The sequence below is a fragment of the Syngnathus floridae genome, chromosome 10 (genome assembly GCF_059516105.1).
Source record: "Syngnathus floridae isolate MCC-2025c chromosome 10, RoL_Sflo_1.0, whole genome shotgun sequence".
Classification (NCBI taxonomy): Eukaryota; Metazoa; Chordata; class Actinopteri; order Syngnathiformes; family Syngnathidae; genus Syngnathus; species Syngnathus floridae.
This window is the reverse complement of record NC_142422.1, coordinates 4,516,264-4,528,680: the sequence shown is the minus strand read 5'-3', so window position 1 is coordinate 4,528,680 and position 12,417 is coordinate 4,516,264. Positions and strand designations below refer to the sequence as shown.

Here is a 12,417-nt window from a genome sequence, read left to right as displayed (position 1 = left end):
AAGCAAAAATTCAAGTGTCAAAAACGGCCTTCCACATTGTGTGAATCTTATAATGAGAGCAGAGTCAGTGATTTCACAAAAGATACAGTAAGTTTCAAATCCACTGCAAGTGACGCAATGGTGAAACTTTTTTTCTCAAAACCAGACATCTTTTTTGTGAAGCGCATTGTGAGCTGCTGCGATGATACATTTCTACTTTTCTTCAGAATAGTCTAGATGATTAATTTTTCAAATATCTATTTGAGATATTCCGATTTATCAAACTACCAAGTGGAACTAGCTTGATTTGTTTGTTTTGACATGCTATCCAGTCTCAGTCACTTTTTCCCAATGAGGAGAAAATATTCGTTAATTGAAAGGCTGATGTTTTTTTAATGGTCTGTTTTATACGTCTTAACTTTAATTGCCTCAATTCGAGTTCTTTTTCACTCTCATGACTTATTGAAGTTATAGCATTCCCGAGAGTGTAAAACATCTTTACTGTCACCGTCAGGACTGTTTGCTTGCATGCACTCACACTTTATTTCTCTTTTTATTAGACATTGGACATTGGACATTTTATTAGCTCACTCTTTTAAAAACTTCCTTAGTTCTTTAGTTTCCCAATTTTCTGGTAAGGCACATGTTTTTATTTAGAATAATCTCACTGTTCTCTTTGTTTGAGCTTCAATTCCACTAACTTCCACTGCCAAAGGGAAGGCTGCGCCGCTGTGGGAGTGATCACAGCCGACCAATCAAAGTGCCTCCTTTCATTTAAAATGAATGGAAGCACAGCAGCCCCCAACCTAATTATATATTTCCATTTGTGAACAGTTGACCAGCTCGCTGCTTTGAACCTAAAAATTCTCAAGCTTCAAAACTGCATTTCTGATTAAACTAACCCTTGTACTATTATTTGTCCCACCTGTAGCCGTGTGTCCAGTACTGGCCCGAACCTGGTCTACAGCAATATGGACCCATGGAGGTGGAGTTTCTCTCCATGTCAGCCGATGAAGATGTCATTACTCGACTATTTCGGGTCAAGAACGTCACAAGGGTGAGCATCGTCGGGGTTTCAAAAAGAAACACATGCATTTGTCATGTTGCTCCACTCACATGTGATAGCTTATTATTCTAACCTTATTATAAATGCATGAGCTGTGGACCATATGTGAGTCATCTCAAAGTCAAAGCATTGTCGGCATGTCTGAGAAGAAGAAAAAAGCTCCAGTCTGAGGGGAATGATTTGAATTTCTATACAACAACTTTGTGTGCGGGTGTGTGCGTGTGTGTGTGTGTGTTAGTGTGAATGCAAAACCTGATGGTGGATTTTTACAGCATTGGTCTTTTCATCTTATCTTGATTTCAGGGGCTTACTCAACAGCATCTCTCAACTTCTATAAATTCATTTTGAAAATACAAGCCACAAATTTCTGAGGTTATTCATAGACTGTATTATAACAGTGCTTGGCAACTTTCACATCTTTCATTTGTGTGAGTGTATATAAAAAAATATATATATATATATAAAATATATAATTTTATAATATATAATAATATATATTAATTATTAATTGTAATTATTAATTTTATAATATATATATTTTTTTTATTGATTGATTTTTAATTTAAAAATGGTCTTTAAGGGAATGTGTTGGATTTGCTCTTCTCTCCCTAAACCAAAATTTTCACCCCTCCATTATGTTGATGATGTGGATGCAGGTTGTGTTTTAGACACAGAAATCTGCATAAACACATGCATGAATTCTGCTCCCTGTCAAGCAATTACAAAAGGCAATCTGCATGCAAGGTGGTCCACCCGGCCAGCTTTTTTTACAAGCGGTGCTACATGCCGTGCCCACGACATCCTGTCTTGATTGCCACCCTCACCTTCTCTATCATCTGCCCTTGGTTTGACCCTCTCTTGCCATGGTACTTGCGTCCCACTCATGGACTTCAAGAGGGGGGCTTTTCGTGGAGACAGGAGGGACTGGAAGAATTTTGCAAGCATGATGAGCACAGTATGGAGGAAATGCACCGTAAGCACGTGCAGCTTTGAGAGAAGCATATAAGTAGAAGAAAAACAGCCCAGTGTGAGGGCTGTAAAGCAATTCCTCCCTGTGTCATTGATGCCTTTGCAAAGCCAATTTGCATGACTTACAGTTCTCAACTGCTCCTTAAGTGTTAGGTGAGAGTCTTGAGGGCAAGGTTATGAACACACTGAGACCTCCTTCTGTCTCACACACACACATGTGCACACTCGCACACACATTTACAGTTGTTGTGCCACTTGCTACTGCAGACTCATATATCTCCCAGTCACTGTGCTGACTGAGCACAGCTGAGAATGCCAGCAGGCAGCCTGGGGAACGCTCAAACAAAACTAGTAAACGACAAAAAAATAAAATAAAATACTGATGCAGCTGTAAATAGCGGAGCCAAAAGAAATCCTTTGGTTTGTTGGCAAAGGGATTGCAGAGTGACTTGCAATAATATCGCAAAGGAGCAATTAAGCGGAAAATAATATCCTTTACTGGTTTGACTGAGGGTAAAATTTGTTCTCGTTTACGTTAAGCATACAGCAGGATTAAAATGTAACTTTTTAATTATATAGTAGTTAATTTTTGTTGACTTTTTTTAATTGAATATATTTTTTTATGTCTTTGGAGCAGGTAGTTTAATTTTTTTATACTTTTTTATTTTCTTAACTATCCCATTTTTTGTTTCATTTTTATTCGATTCAGTATTAGTTTTATTTTTTTTAATATATGAAGAATTTGTTGTGTTGTTGTCGATGGCAAGAAAGTAAACTACAATAAATATATACATATATATATATAAAATTTAAAAATATATATTTATTTAAAAAATATATATGTATAAAATTTCATTAACTGTTTCATTAAATGTTTTTTCAGTTTTAGGTTTTTTTTCCAATTTGTTTTCATTAACTATTATAACGTTGGCATTCACTTCAATTGATCGGCTTACCGAACGCAAAACTTCAGTTTTCCAGTCCAATTTGTCTTTTCTGTGAAGTAAGAAAGAACATTTTGATTTGTTGCTTGCTCTACAACACAAAAACTCTAATTGTTTGAAGTCAAAATTGCAAAAACATTGGTCAATCCCTATTGGCAGAACCTCGCCGCACCCTAACCCATCCATTCCTCACGCTTCTACTTTCTCATCTTCTAGCTGCAAGAGGGCCAGCTGGTGGTGTGTCAGTTCCAATTCCTTCGCTGGTCGCCATATCGGGACGTTCCCGACTCCAAGAAGGCGTTCCTCAACCTGCTGGCTCAAGTGCACAAGTGGCAAAGAGAGTGTGGAGAAGGCCGCACCGTGGTCCACTGCCTGTGAGTAATCGACCAACGACGAGCGACTCCGAGAATCAACATTGCTAATGTTGTTATTTTGAATTGAATTGCATTGTTTGGTATGCACTCCCTCCCCCCTCCCCCCCCCACAACACGCCGCTTAATGAATATGAATGGTCCATGCAGGGCATTGCCAACACATCACACGTTCATCCCCCTCCCGAAAGCGCATCACTCAACGGTGTCACACGGAATTACGCACGACAACGGGGAAAGAGATTATGGAGATCAAATCAATTATGACTTAATAAAAAATGTGATGCTTCTCACTACAGCAAATCCAGGACTGCCACGGCACTGACAACAATTGATTACCCTCCCAATTGCTTTTATTGGTTGCGCCGGCTACTTTTGCTACCTCTGCTGCATTGGCCTCAGGAGAGTGCAAGTAGATTGTCCTTTAGTACTTTATTGATATAGTGTTAACTTTGTGATGACCAGAGCAATAGGTTGGAGGAAATGCCAGGATGCACTTTTATTTCTTTATTTTCCCCGAAACAGCTTTTACCGAATTTTCTATTAGTGCGTCCAGACTGCACTGTCTGGTAGTCTCTTTTAAAGAGAGTCATGTGATAAATTATATTTTGTCATTCCTATTCGCTCTTTATCTATGGTATCCATATTTGGTAACTTAAGTTTAGGTGCTCGTTCGACCCCCATGAACTTGTATTTGATTTCTCCCAAACAGTAAATAAGGCAAAATAGACCCAATTTTTGTGTAAAAAAAAAATAAATAAATAGATAAATATTAAAAAATAACAATAAGGTGTAAAAAAAATAATTAATAGTAGTAATATAATCCAAATTATAGTAAAATAATACAACATGTTAAGAAAGCTTGATTTCGACATGGCGTGCTTGTAAATATATATACATGACATGCTTTCAAATTTATAGTCAGTCCCGGGTACTCTGTCTATTAATTATTCATAGTTATTCTTCGTACTTATTCATATTCATATTCTTTGTGTTTCAAGACAACACAACATTAAAACTGCATACATTCAGTGATGCAAATTTATTTCAATAAACAAAATGGCAAAGCATGTGGAGTATATTTATTTAACTAGTAAAGTGTAAGTCGAGGGGTTTTTTTTGCCCCTTTTTTTTTCAAATCAAGTCGAGTAGATTAAGTAAAACCAAGCTGGTTCTGTTTAATGGAAAAGTGACAGTTGCTTTGTCTTTTGGAACAATTTCCATGTGGTCTTTCTTCTCCTCCCAAGTAATGGTGGCGGTCGCAGCGGGTCTTTCTGTGCCTGCAACATTCTCCTGGAGATGATCCAATACCAGAACATGGTGGACATCTTCTACGCCGTCAAGACACTACGCAACTGTAAACCCAACATGGTGGAATCACTGGTGAGCGTTTGTAAATAAAGCAGTAAGGTCGTTTCAGTGTTGTGTCACTTGAGGAATGATTTGGATTTTTTTTTTTTTCTCAGGACCAGTATCGATTCTGCTATGACCTCATTCTGGAGTACTTGGACTGCTTTGAAGGGAGATAGCAACTACATGCAGAACAAGTACCCCGCATGTTTGATTTAAGGTCGCCCGGAGGCGCTTCTACGTCACTGCTTGAACCTGCTATTGAAAGAACTGAATGACAAAAAAAAAATGTGGTTCAAAATTTTAACCTTTAATGTACAGCTGTGATTTTTCTTCTTGTGGTGACGTTTTATCTTTTTTAAAAAAAAAAATTGTGCTTTCGCCGCTGTACTGAAGCTCTGTTGTGCCAAGGCTTTCTGTAGCCCAAAAAAAAAAAGAAGAAAAAAAAAAAAATCTACTCTGAATGACAAAATTGACCCGTGTTGTTGTGAAGTCGGGTCACCTTGGCCGTGATTCATTGTTTGAGTTATAAAAGCGTTATCTCGATATGGACATTTTTCTTTTCCCTCCAAGAGCAGTTCATTGTGCTTTTGGCATTAACTAGCATACCATAAACGGCCTTATTCTCTGACAATAACACACGATAAGTTTCGACAAACCGGCCAAGAGATTTTCCAGTCTTGTATTTTTTTCCGTCATGTGTCGGCCAAACAGTTGATCTTTTCCTTGGACTCTTTACTGTTGCAGTGCCAAACCCTACGACTGACTTGAACATTCTTCTTATTTTATTTTTTCTGCTTTATCTTGATAATCATTCAGTATGATCTTCACTCTGTGATTGTATCTCGCAACCATTTGGAAAGATAGGAGTATAAAAAGTGCTTTCGCCAATTGTAGCAGTTGGATGAAATTATGTACGCTAGCATTTATCAGGCTTCTGGATTGAGTTGAATTATGGCATTAAGAGTTATTACCGTTCACTCTCGCTTAAAATGATTCTCGAGTTTCCTCGAATTGCTAAGATTAGCCTCCTTAACGTTGTTACCGTACATATTGCAACAACTTGAAAAGTTGCTGTAGTGCTTAATAATTATATATATTTTTTTAATTCGGTGCTAAAATGAAAAACAGATTGATGCCACAGCGTAGTAAAACTGTTTTGAGAAGTGCGGAAGTACTAGCAAGGGTGTCTGAAGTTATTGATCATTTTTAAGCACTGTAAAATATCCAAAAGAAAAACATTTATACAAAAAAACACAGCCAATTTTGTGGTCACCAGATAAAATAAAAATTGCAACAACACATTTAGGCCTCTCGCATTCCTAGTAATTTTATACAATTGCCGATAGCGCAGTGGAAAAGTCACTGTCTGAAATATATTTTTAACAAACATAAATGCACCACGAGGGAATTATTTTCCATTTTCCTGGTATTTTTCTCCAAAGGCAGGAAAATGTTATCTGTGAGCAGCCATTATCATCCATCATCAGCCTTTAAAATGCTCTCGCTAGCATATCTCCCCAAACAGTATAAAGAGCAGCTTTTTCCCGGACATGCCCTAATAGACCCCTGAAAGCCACAGAAAGCTGACAAATGGAAGCCAGGTGGACATTTTGCAGCTACGCTTAAAAAAAAAAATATGCGTTCGGAATGATTTCGAAAGAGGAATGAGGTAGCTACTGTTTAGCCAGTGATCAAAACAATCACTGGATTAAAGCAGCAAGTGCCTGATTATTTTTTTTGTGGCGGAGGATGGACGGAATGTGTATATACAAATACTGTACATTGTGAATACTTTGTGAATAGTAAACTATGTCTGCCCAATTGTGACGACTCCATAACCATCAAATTGAATGTCTTGTAAATGACATTTTTCGTCGTTAATTTGCGCTTTTAACAACCACGTCCGTTTGAGTGCAGCATGTTGGACTTATTTTCCTAAAAAGATGCTCAAACACCCCCCGCTGTGCTTTTCAGCAGCTACTCCCACCATGTGAGTGAAATGTACTTTTTGTCATTCCAAAGCTTTTAATAATGACTGCGCTCCGACTGCCGTGTTGGTTCCGTTGACTTCACTTGTTTTCTTGTAGGAACCAATGATACATGACTACTGTGTTTCTGAGCGTTGTGTTTGTGAAGAAAAGTGTGTATTTACATAGAGGTATGGAGAAGGAAGTTTAACAATAAAAGAACAAGATGGCGGAAGAAGAGCTTGTTGTCGATTCAATTTAAAAACAAAAACAACTTTCTGATTGATTCGTCAGTCGAAGAAAAAACAGGACATCCTTCTTGCTGTTAGTTTTCAACCCTCCATGTTACTTCGCCACTATTTGATCTCCATTTTTTTAATCTTCCAATTTTCACTTCAGCCAAATGTGAACGCGAGCAATTTTCATCAGGGCAAGAATCAATTTGCTTCTTTGTACTTTAACCTGTACCTATATTTTTATTAAGACATGCTTCTTCTCAATTTTTAGTTCTGCTCATGTTGGTGACTCATCCCTTGCCCTCTTTTCAATTAAATTTTCTGATCTCATTATTCCAAAGCAGGTGTGATATACCAAGCAAAACTAGACAGAAAGGAAAATGAAACCCTTTTGAGCAGCAGACTGATTTATAGAACAGTAAAAGCATCTGCCGCCACTCGAAAACATAAGAGCCCTCAGATCTATAGATGGAGCAGATGTGGCAATAAACACCGAGCAGCAGCGTCAATTCTGGGTTTGTCCAAAAGTTAAAGATCAGGTTGCTGATGTATTGGACTTGGATCATATAATCTGCCTCCTACCAGTGTTCCAAGGTGACCATCCTATCCCCCGCCCCAAGATAAGCAAACCCCAAGGACACAGAAGCCAAGGAATTAGTGGGAATCCAACACCAAAAATCCAGATCCCAGAAAATCCACCACAGTAACACTTCTAAGCCAAACAGTGGGCAGGCCCAGAAGAACCACCAGAACTCCCATCACGCCAACCACTTCTTGTCTAATCAAAACATATCATTATACTTAATGGGAATTTATTTACCGTATTTTCTGCACTATAAGGCGCACCTCAAAACCTCCAATTTTTTCAAAAAACGACGCCTTATAATCAGGTGCGCCTTATATATGGACCAATATTGAGCCACGTGTCCAAAGTCCGGCCCGCGGGCCAAATGTATATATCATGTATATGGACAAAGTTTTAAAATGGGCCATTCATTGAAGGTGCGCCTTATAATCCGGTGCGCCTTATAGTGCGGAAAATACGGTACCCAAACATTTTTGAAGCTGTAATTTTAATACAGTGCTATTTTTCGTAACGTCAGATCAATCCCACTTAGCAACCGTAGTCTCTATATGCCGTGTGACATTTCTACCTCATGCGTGACTGAACAGGGTAAGCCGTGAAAAGCGATTGGATTGAGTGCTCACAATAGAACAGTCTATCCCCAGAAAAAAAAAAAAAACATTACCACCCGTCTATTTATCACGTCTTAAATCAACTGATGTGATTTAGGGAGGAATCTAACAATATTAATACATGACAAATAAATACAATTATGTTTACATTAGTCTGCACTGTCCCCTGTTTCAACCTCTCATCGACAATTCCATTCATTCTTCTCCCCTCGCTATCTTTTTAGCGAAAGGTGACACCAGTCCAGAGGCTTCGTCTTTCTCAGCCACCGCAGTGTTGAATAATGCAGCACTCCTGACAACCCGATCCAGTCTTTAGTGGGGAGACAAGACCGATTAATTAGAGGACTAGACCACCCAGTGTCAGCTCCGAGACAGTGCAGGTCAGGTGGCTTTATATGCATGTGCCCTTCACATGACATTTTACCTGCAAATACACTACGTGATTGATTCAATATGACCTAGCTGAGAACTTTTATCTATTTAATGTCGGTGAGATTTTTCTCCATTCCACCTGAAGAAAACTATTAGGTCATGAAATCCTTTGCAACGTGTTCCATCATCCTTAACCGCTCATCCTTGCCCCTTGGTTTAAATTAGCAAGTAATTGGAATCTTATCATTTAATTCCGACGGTGTAACAAATTGTCCCGAGCGAGTTAAGTTATCAGCGGGCTGAGATCCAGCTGAGCTTTGTCATTCCTCTTCCGAGCTCGTGTTCTGATAATTCCTCGTCCGGGGCGAGATGGATGTCGATCGTTGTTGGCTTCCCTGCTGAGTTTTCAAGCTATGCGCACTCTCATGAGACGCGTCTTCAAAATGGCAGCGAGGGCCGAGAGCTAGAGCCAGCTGGCGTTGCTAAAGTTGGCGAGATAGAACCAAACTTTGGAACTGACGATGGCTTGTTGAAAAATATAGCGAAAAAGACTTTGTGTTGAAAAGCGATATTATTGCAAAATGTTTAAGCTGACTGATAATGACCAATAAATAAAACATTTGCATAATCCTGAAAGGATGAGTGCTGAAATACAGAAAAATATTAGTTATATTTACAGTGTAAACTATTTCGTATTGGTTTCGGGATGTATAGCTGGAGTGCAGTGGCTAAGTAAACAGATAATCTTTTTATAGGATGTAGTGATGCTGCATAAAATGATGCAAGCAAAGTACATTTAAAGGTCCTGTCCTACATTAAGATCTAAGAGTGGAGGGGAAGTTAGCAAACATTTCATTTAGTGCAGAAACATAATAAATATTTGAAATAAATTCCACGCAGTGCAGTAATTTTTTTCTTTTATTGTCAGTAGAAAGAAATTTTCTGAAATGCTTTGGTGTGAACATCTTGGGCCGTTTATGTTTTAGCACTGAAATAGCGTTTAGTACATAACAGACTGCTGTTCTCTAAAATCAATTTGTGTTGTTTTCAGTGTGAAAACACATCAAATGTTGTCCAACAGTCCGGCTGCTCTCTATGTGACAGTCAAACAACAGGTGGCTCCCGTATCGTGGTCAGCAGAGCGAGGCAAGTAGCGGCGCTGACCAGATGGAACCGTCCGCCATGTTTTTTCTCGTCCACCATCGGAGGAGCTCTTCGCTCTGGTCACTAAAAATCCTGGATGACGTGAAAAGTCCACCCTGTTCCTGTTCCTGTTCTCAAGGGCCTCTATGGAAATGTTCTTGATGGAAGCTTGACAACATGAACCACTTGTAGGTTGCGGTCATAAAGCGTCACACAGCTGCCATCAATGTGAGGAATGGTCCTATCAAAAAAAGGTCAGCCATCGCCGAGACTGGTTTATCCTTCGCTTTATTTAGAGCAGAAAAAGGAGGCTAGTCGCAATGACTAACATCCATCTTATTTCCTAGCGAGCCTTCACAAACATCAACAAGCACGGGATGTTTGAATTTATTTTCCACCAAAGACGAGGCCCATAAAATATTGTGATCAGAATTACATATTTGTCAAAAGTATGCACAATTTCAGCAAGAAATTTATCTGATGGCCCACTAGCTGTACTTTCCTCCCCCCCGAGATAAACTATAACTGGATTATCTCCTTCAATCAGCAGATCGGCTTCTTCATGGTGGCTTTCTAAGTGTCCTCACTCACCTCTTCTCCTCCTCCACTTGTGATTTCCCTTTTGTCCTCCAGCTGTTTGGAGAACATGGATGCAGCTACTGGAGGATTGTTGTGTAACGGATCAAACCATCTGAGTCCGTAAGGGGGTCCTACAGTTCCGTCCACAATGGACGTCCTTGGGTGCCACTTGGCCATGACCTACTCCAAACCTCATGTCGTCGTAGTGTGTCCTGATGTGTAACAGCTTCTTTGCAATGAGCAAAGCTGCATCAAGATAACATGCCAGATAAGAATAGCGTAGCATAGCATTTTTCCTCCCATGTGTCCCAATTTTGCATTTTTCTTAATTATGAAACTCATTTGTATTACAGTGAGGAGGAAGAGAAAAGCACTTTAACGTTTTATACCAATTTATTGTACAGATTTTTTTTTTTTTTTTTTGCTTTGTAGTGGTTCATTACTCTTGAGCATCATATATTTTCAAACGTTAATATTAGAAAAAAAAAAAAAAAAAAAAGAAATCCCCAATAACCACCATTCATATTTATAATGTTCACTGATGTGCCAGTGATGTAGCGGGCCTATTAATTTGCAGAATTTACATAATCTAAAATAAAATTAAAATAAATAAATAATCATAAAAAAGTAAAAAAAAATAATTAAGAAAATTATATTTGCAGGTAATTCTTGTTAATCTCACATAGGGTTTATTTTTTTTACGTAATTTCCAACACTATCAAAAGCCAGCTCAGCTTTACCTTTAGAAGTTTCACCCAGCGCATTTGACATTGTTCACCACTTCAGAAACGCTTTGTTCCTTCTTATTTGTTTTAAGTGAGAGCCACAAAGAACCAACGTAGGCTAATTCTGCTTTGGTCATTTAAAGTGCAAAAAAAATGCTCAGAAAAATTAAGAGGGGTCAAATCCAGGTCAGTTGCTTCCAATCAACTGAGCCGACAGGTGAACAAGCTCCTCCCACCTATCACCCCCTGAGAGCTTGCTTCTTTACCTTCCTGTTGATTACAAGCACATGTGTCTAAAGCCAAATGTAGCATGGTGTTTGCTTTCTGGACCTGGATTGGAAACCTGCATATATTTTTTTGGATGAATACTGGCTAGTATTTGGACATGCAAATTATTTTACCGAGTGTTTTACTGGATGTATCAATGCAACACTGGGACAACTTCCATTTTCAAGATGGTCACACCTGTGGAACTAACTTCACCTCCTGCAAAAAAAAAAAAAACATTCTGGAAAATGAGCTTGAAAGATAAAGAGAAGACTCCAAAAGTAAGTCATTCTTTAGTTTTGGTGTCAGTGCATTTGCATTTTAATATAAGTGAATGGTATTTGTGATATTTCATGATGATGGTTTGCATGGATGTTTGATTTATTCAGTGCCATTTAAATCTCCCAAATATACCCCCCTAATATTTTTTTGCAGATATAAATCCTACAAATGATCTCCTACAAACAATTAAGTTAAATAGTCATATAATAATGTGTGATTTTTAAGAAGTTAGTCAACTTATGGAAAGTACATCTTTACTGCCAATTCTATCTTCAGTGTTATCATGACACAAAGTTGATATTTGGTTCATTAAAACAAACTGAGGTTCAGCTCATTTTGCGGTTTTGCTCGTCTCTAATTCGTGAGAATCGAATAGCGATAATATTATAAAAACTTAGTTGCTTGGCTTCATCATTTAAACAAGTTGTGGAGGAGACACAACAAGCCTAATTATGTTAGTTCTAAGCACCATAAAGTGGAAATATTGCCTTTTAATTGGACAGCGACAATGTGTTTCCGAACACGCATGTAAAAAGTTCTCACTTTCGCCACTCTTCATAAATCACACTTTGAACTCAACTTTCTTCACAAAACATTTCCACACAAAACCGTACATGTCCTTTTTTTGTTTTCATCATCTTGTCTGGTTGGTTTGAGAGGAACTTGGTTTCAAATTGGTCTGCAGCTTTATGAGTCCTGTCCTAGGAGAGGCAGGAGCTGTGCCACGGTTTGGTCTTTTAGAAACTTGAACCTAATTGCACTGAAGACAGAACCATTTGTCTTTATTTGTCTCTGTGGCTTTTCCATTGAAGACTTGCCAGGGCATTGGACATGATGTAAGGGCAGACATCAGAGCTACTTGAAGGCACCCATTAACTTTTGTTATATGGTTTTAGTTTGTAAGAAACACTTCACTGAACATGCTTTGTTAAAACTAATCAACCACATCTCATCTGCATTAGATAAA

The 12,417-nt window shown here is 38.4% G+C and overlaps 1 protein-coding gene and 1 long non-coding RNA gene across 8 annotated transcripts in view; one reads left to right on the top strand and one right to left on the bottom strand.

The window, feature by feature from the left end:
- ptprub (protein tyrosine phosphatase receptor type Ub) overlaps positions 1-6,887 on the top strand; it is a 127,085-nt gene extending 120,198 nt beyond the window's left edge. For all 7 annotated transcript variants that reach the window (XM_088387387.1, XM_088387386.1, XM_088387384.1 and 4 more), the window contains 4 exons: positions 911-1,036; positions 3,175-3,332; positions 4,577-4,712; positions 4,796-6,887. In XM_088387387.1, the coding sequence (XP_088243513.1) occupies positions 911-1,036; positions 3,175-3,332; positions 4,577-4,712; positions 4,796-4,858 (483 nt within the window). In that variant the 3' untranslated portion in view covers positions 4,859-6,887. The remainder of the gene's footprint in view (positions 1-910; positions 1,037-3,174; positions 3,333-4,576; positions 4,713-4,795) is intronic.
- Positions 6,888-9,415: 2,528 nt separating this feature from the next.
- Positions 9,416-11,040, bottom strand: LOC148392008 (uncharacterized). Its single transcript, XR_015860670.1, has 3 exons — positions 10,917-11,040; positions 10,189-10,422; positions 9,416-9,838 (listed from the first exon to the last, which is right to left on the bottom strand). It is a non-coding gene; the product is annotated as an uncharacterized LOC148392008 (long non-coding RNA).
- Between the last annotated feature and the right edge of the window lie 1,377 nt (positions 11,041-12,417).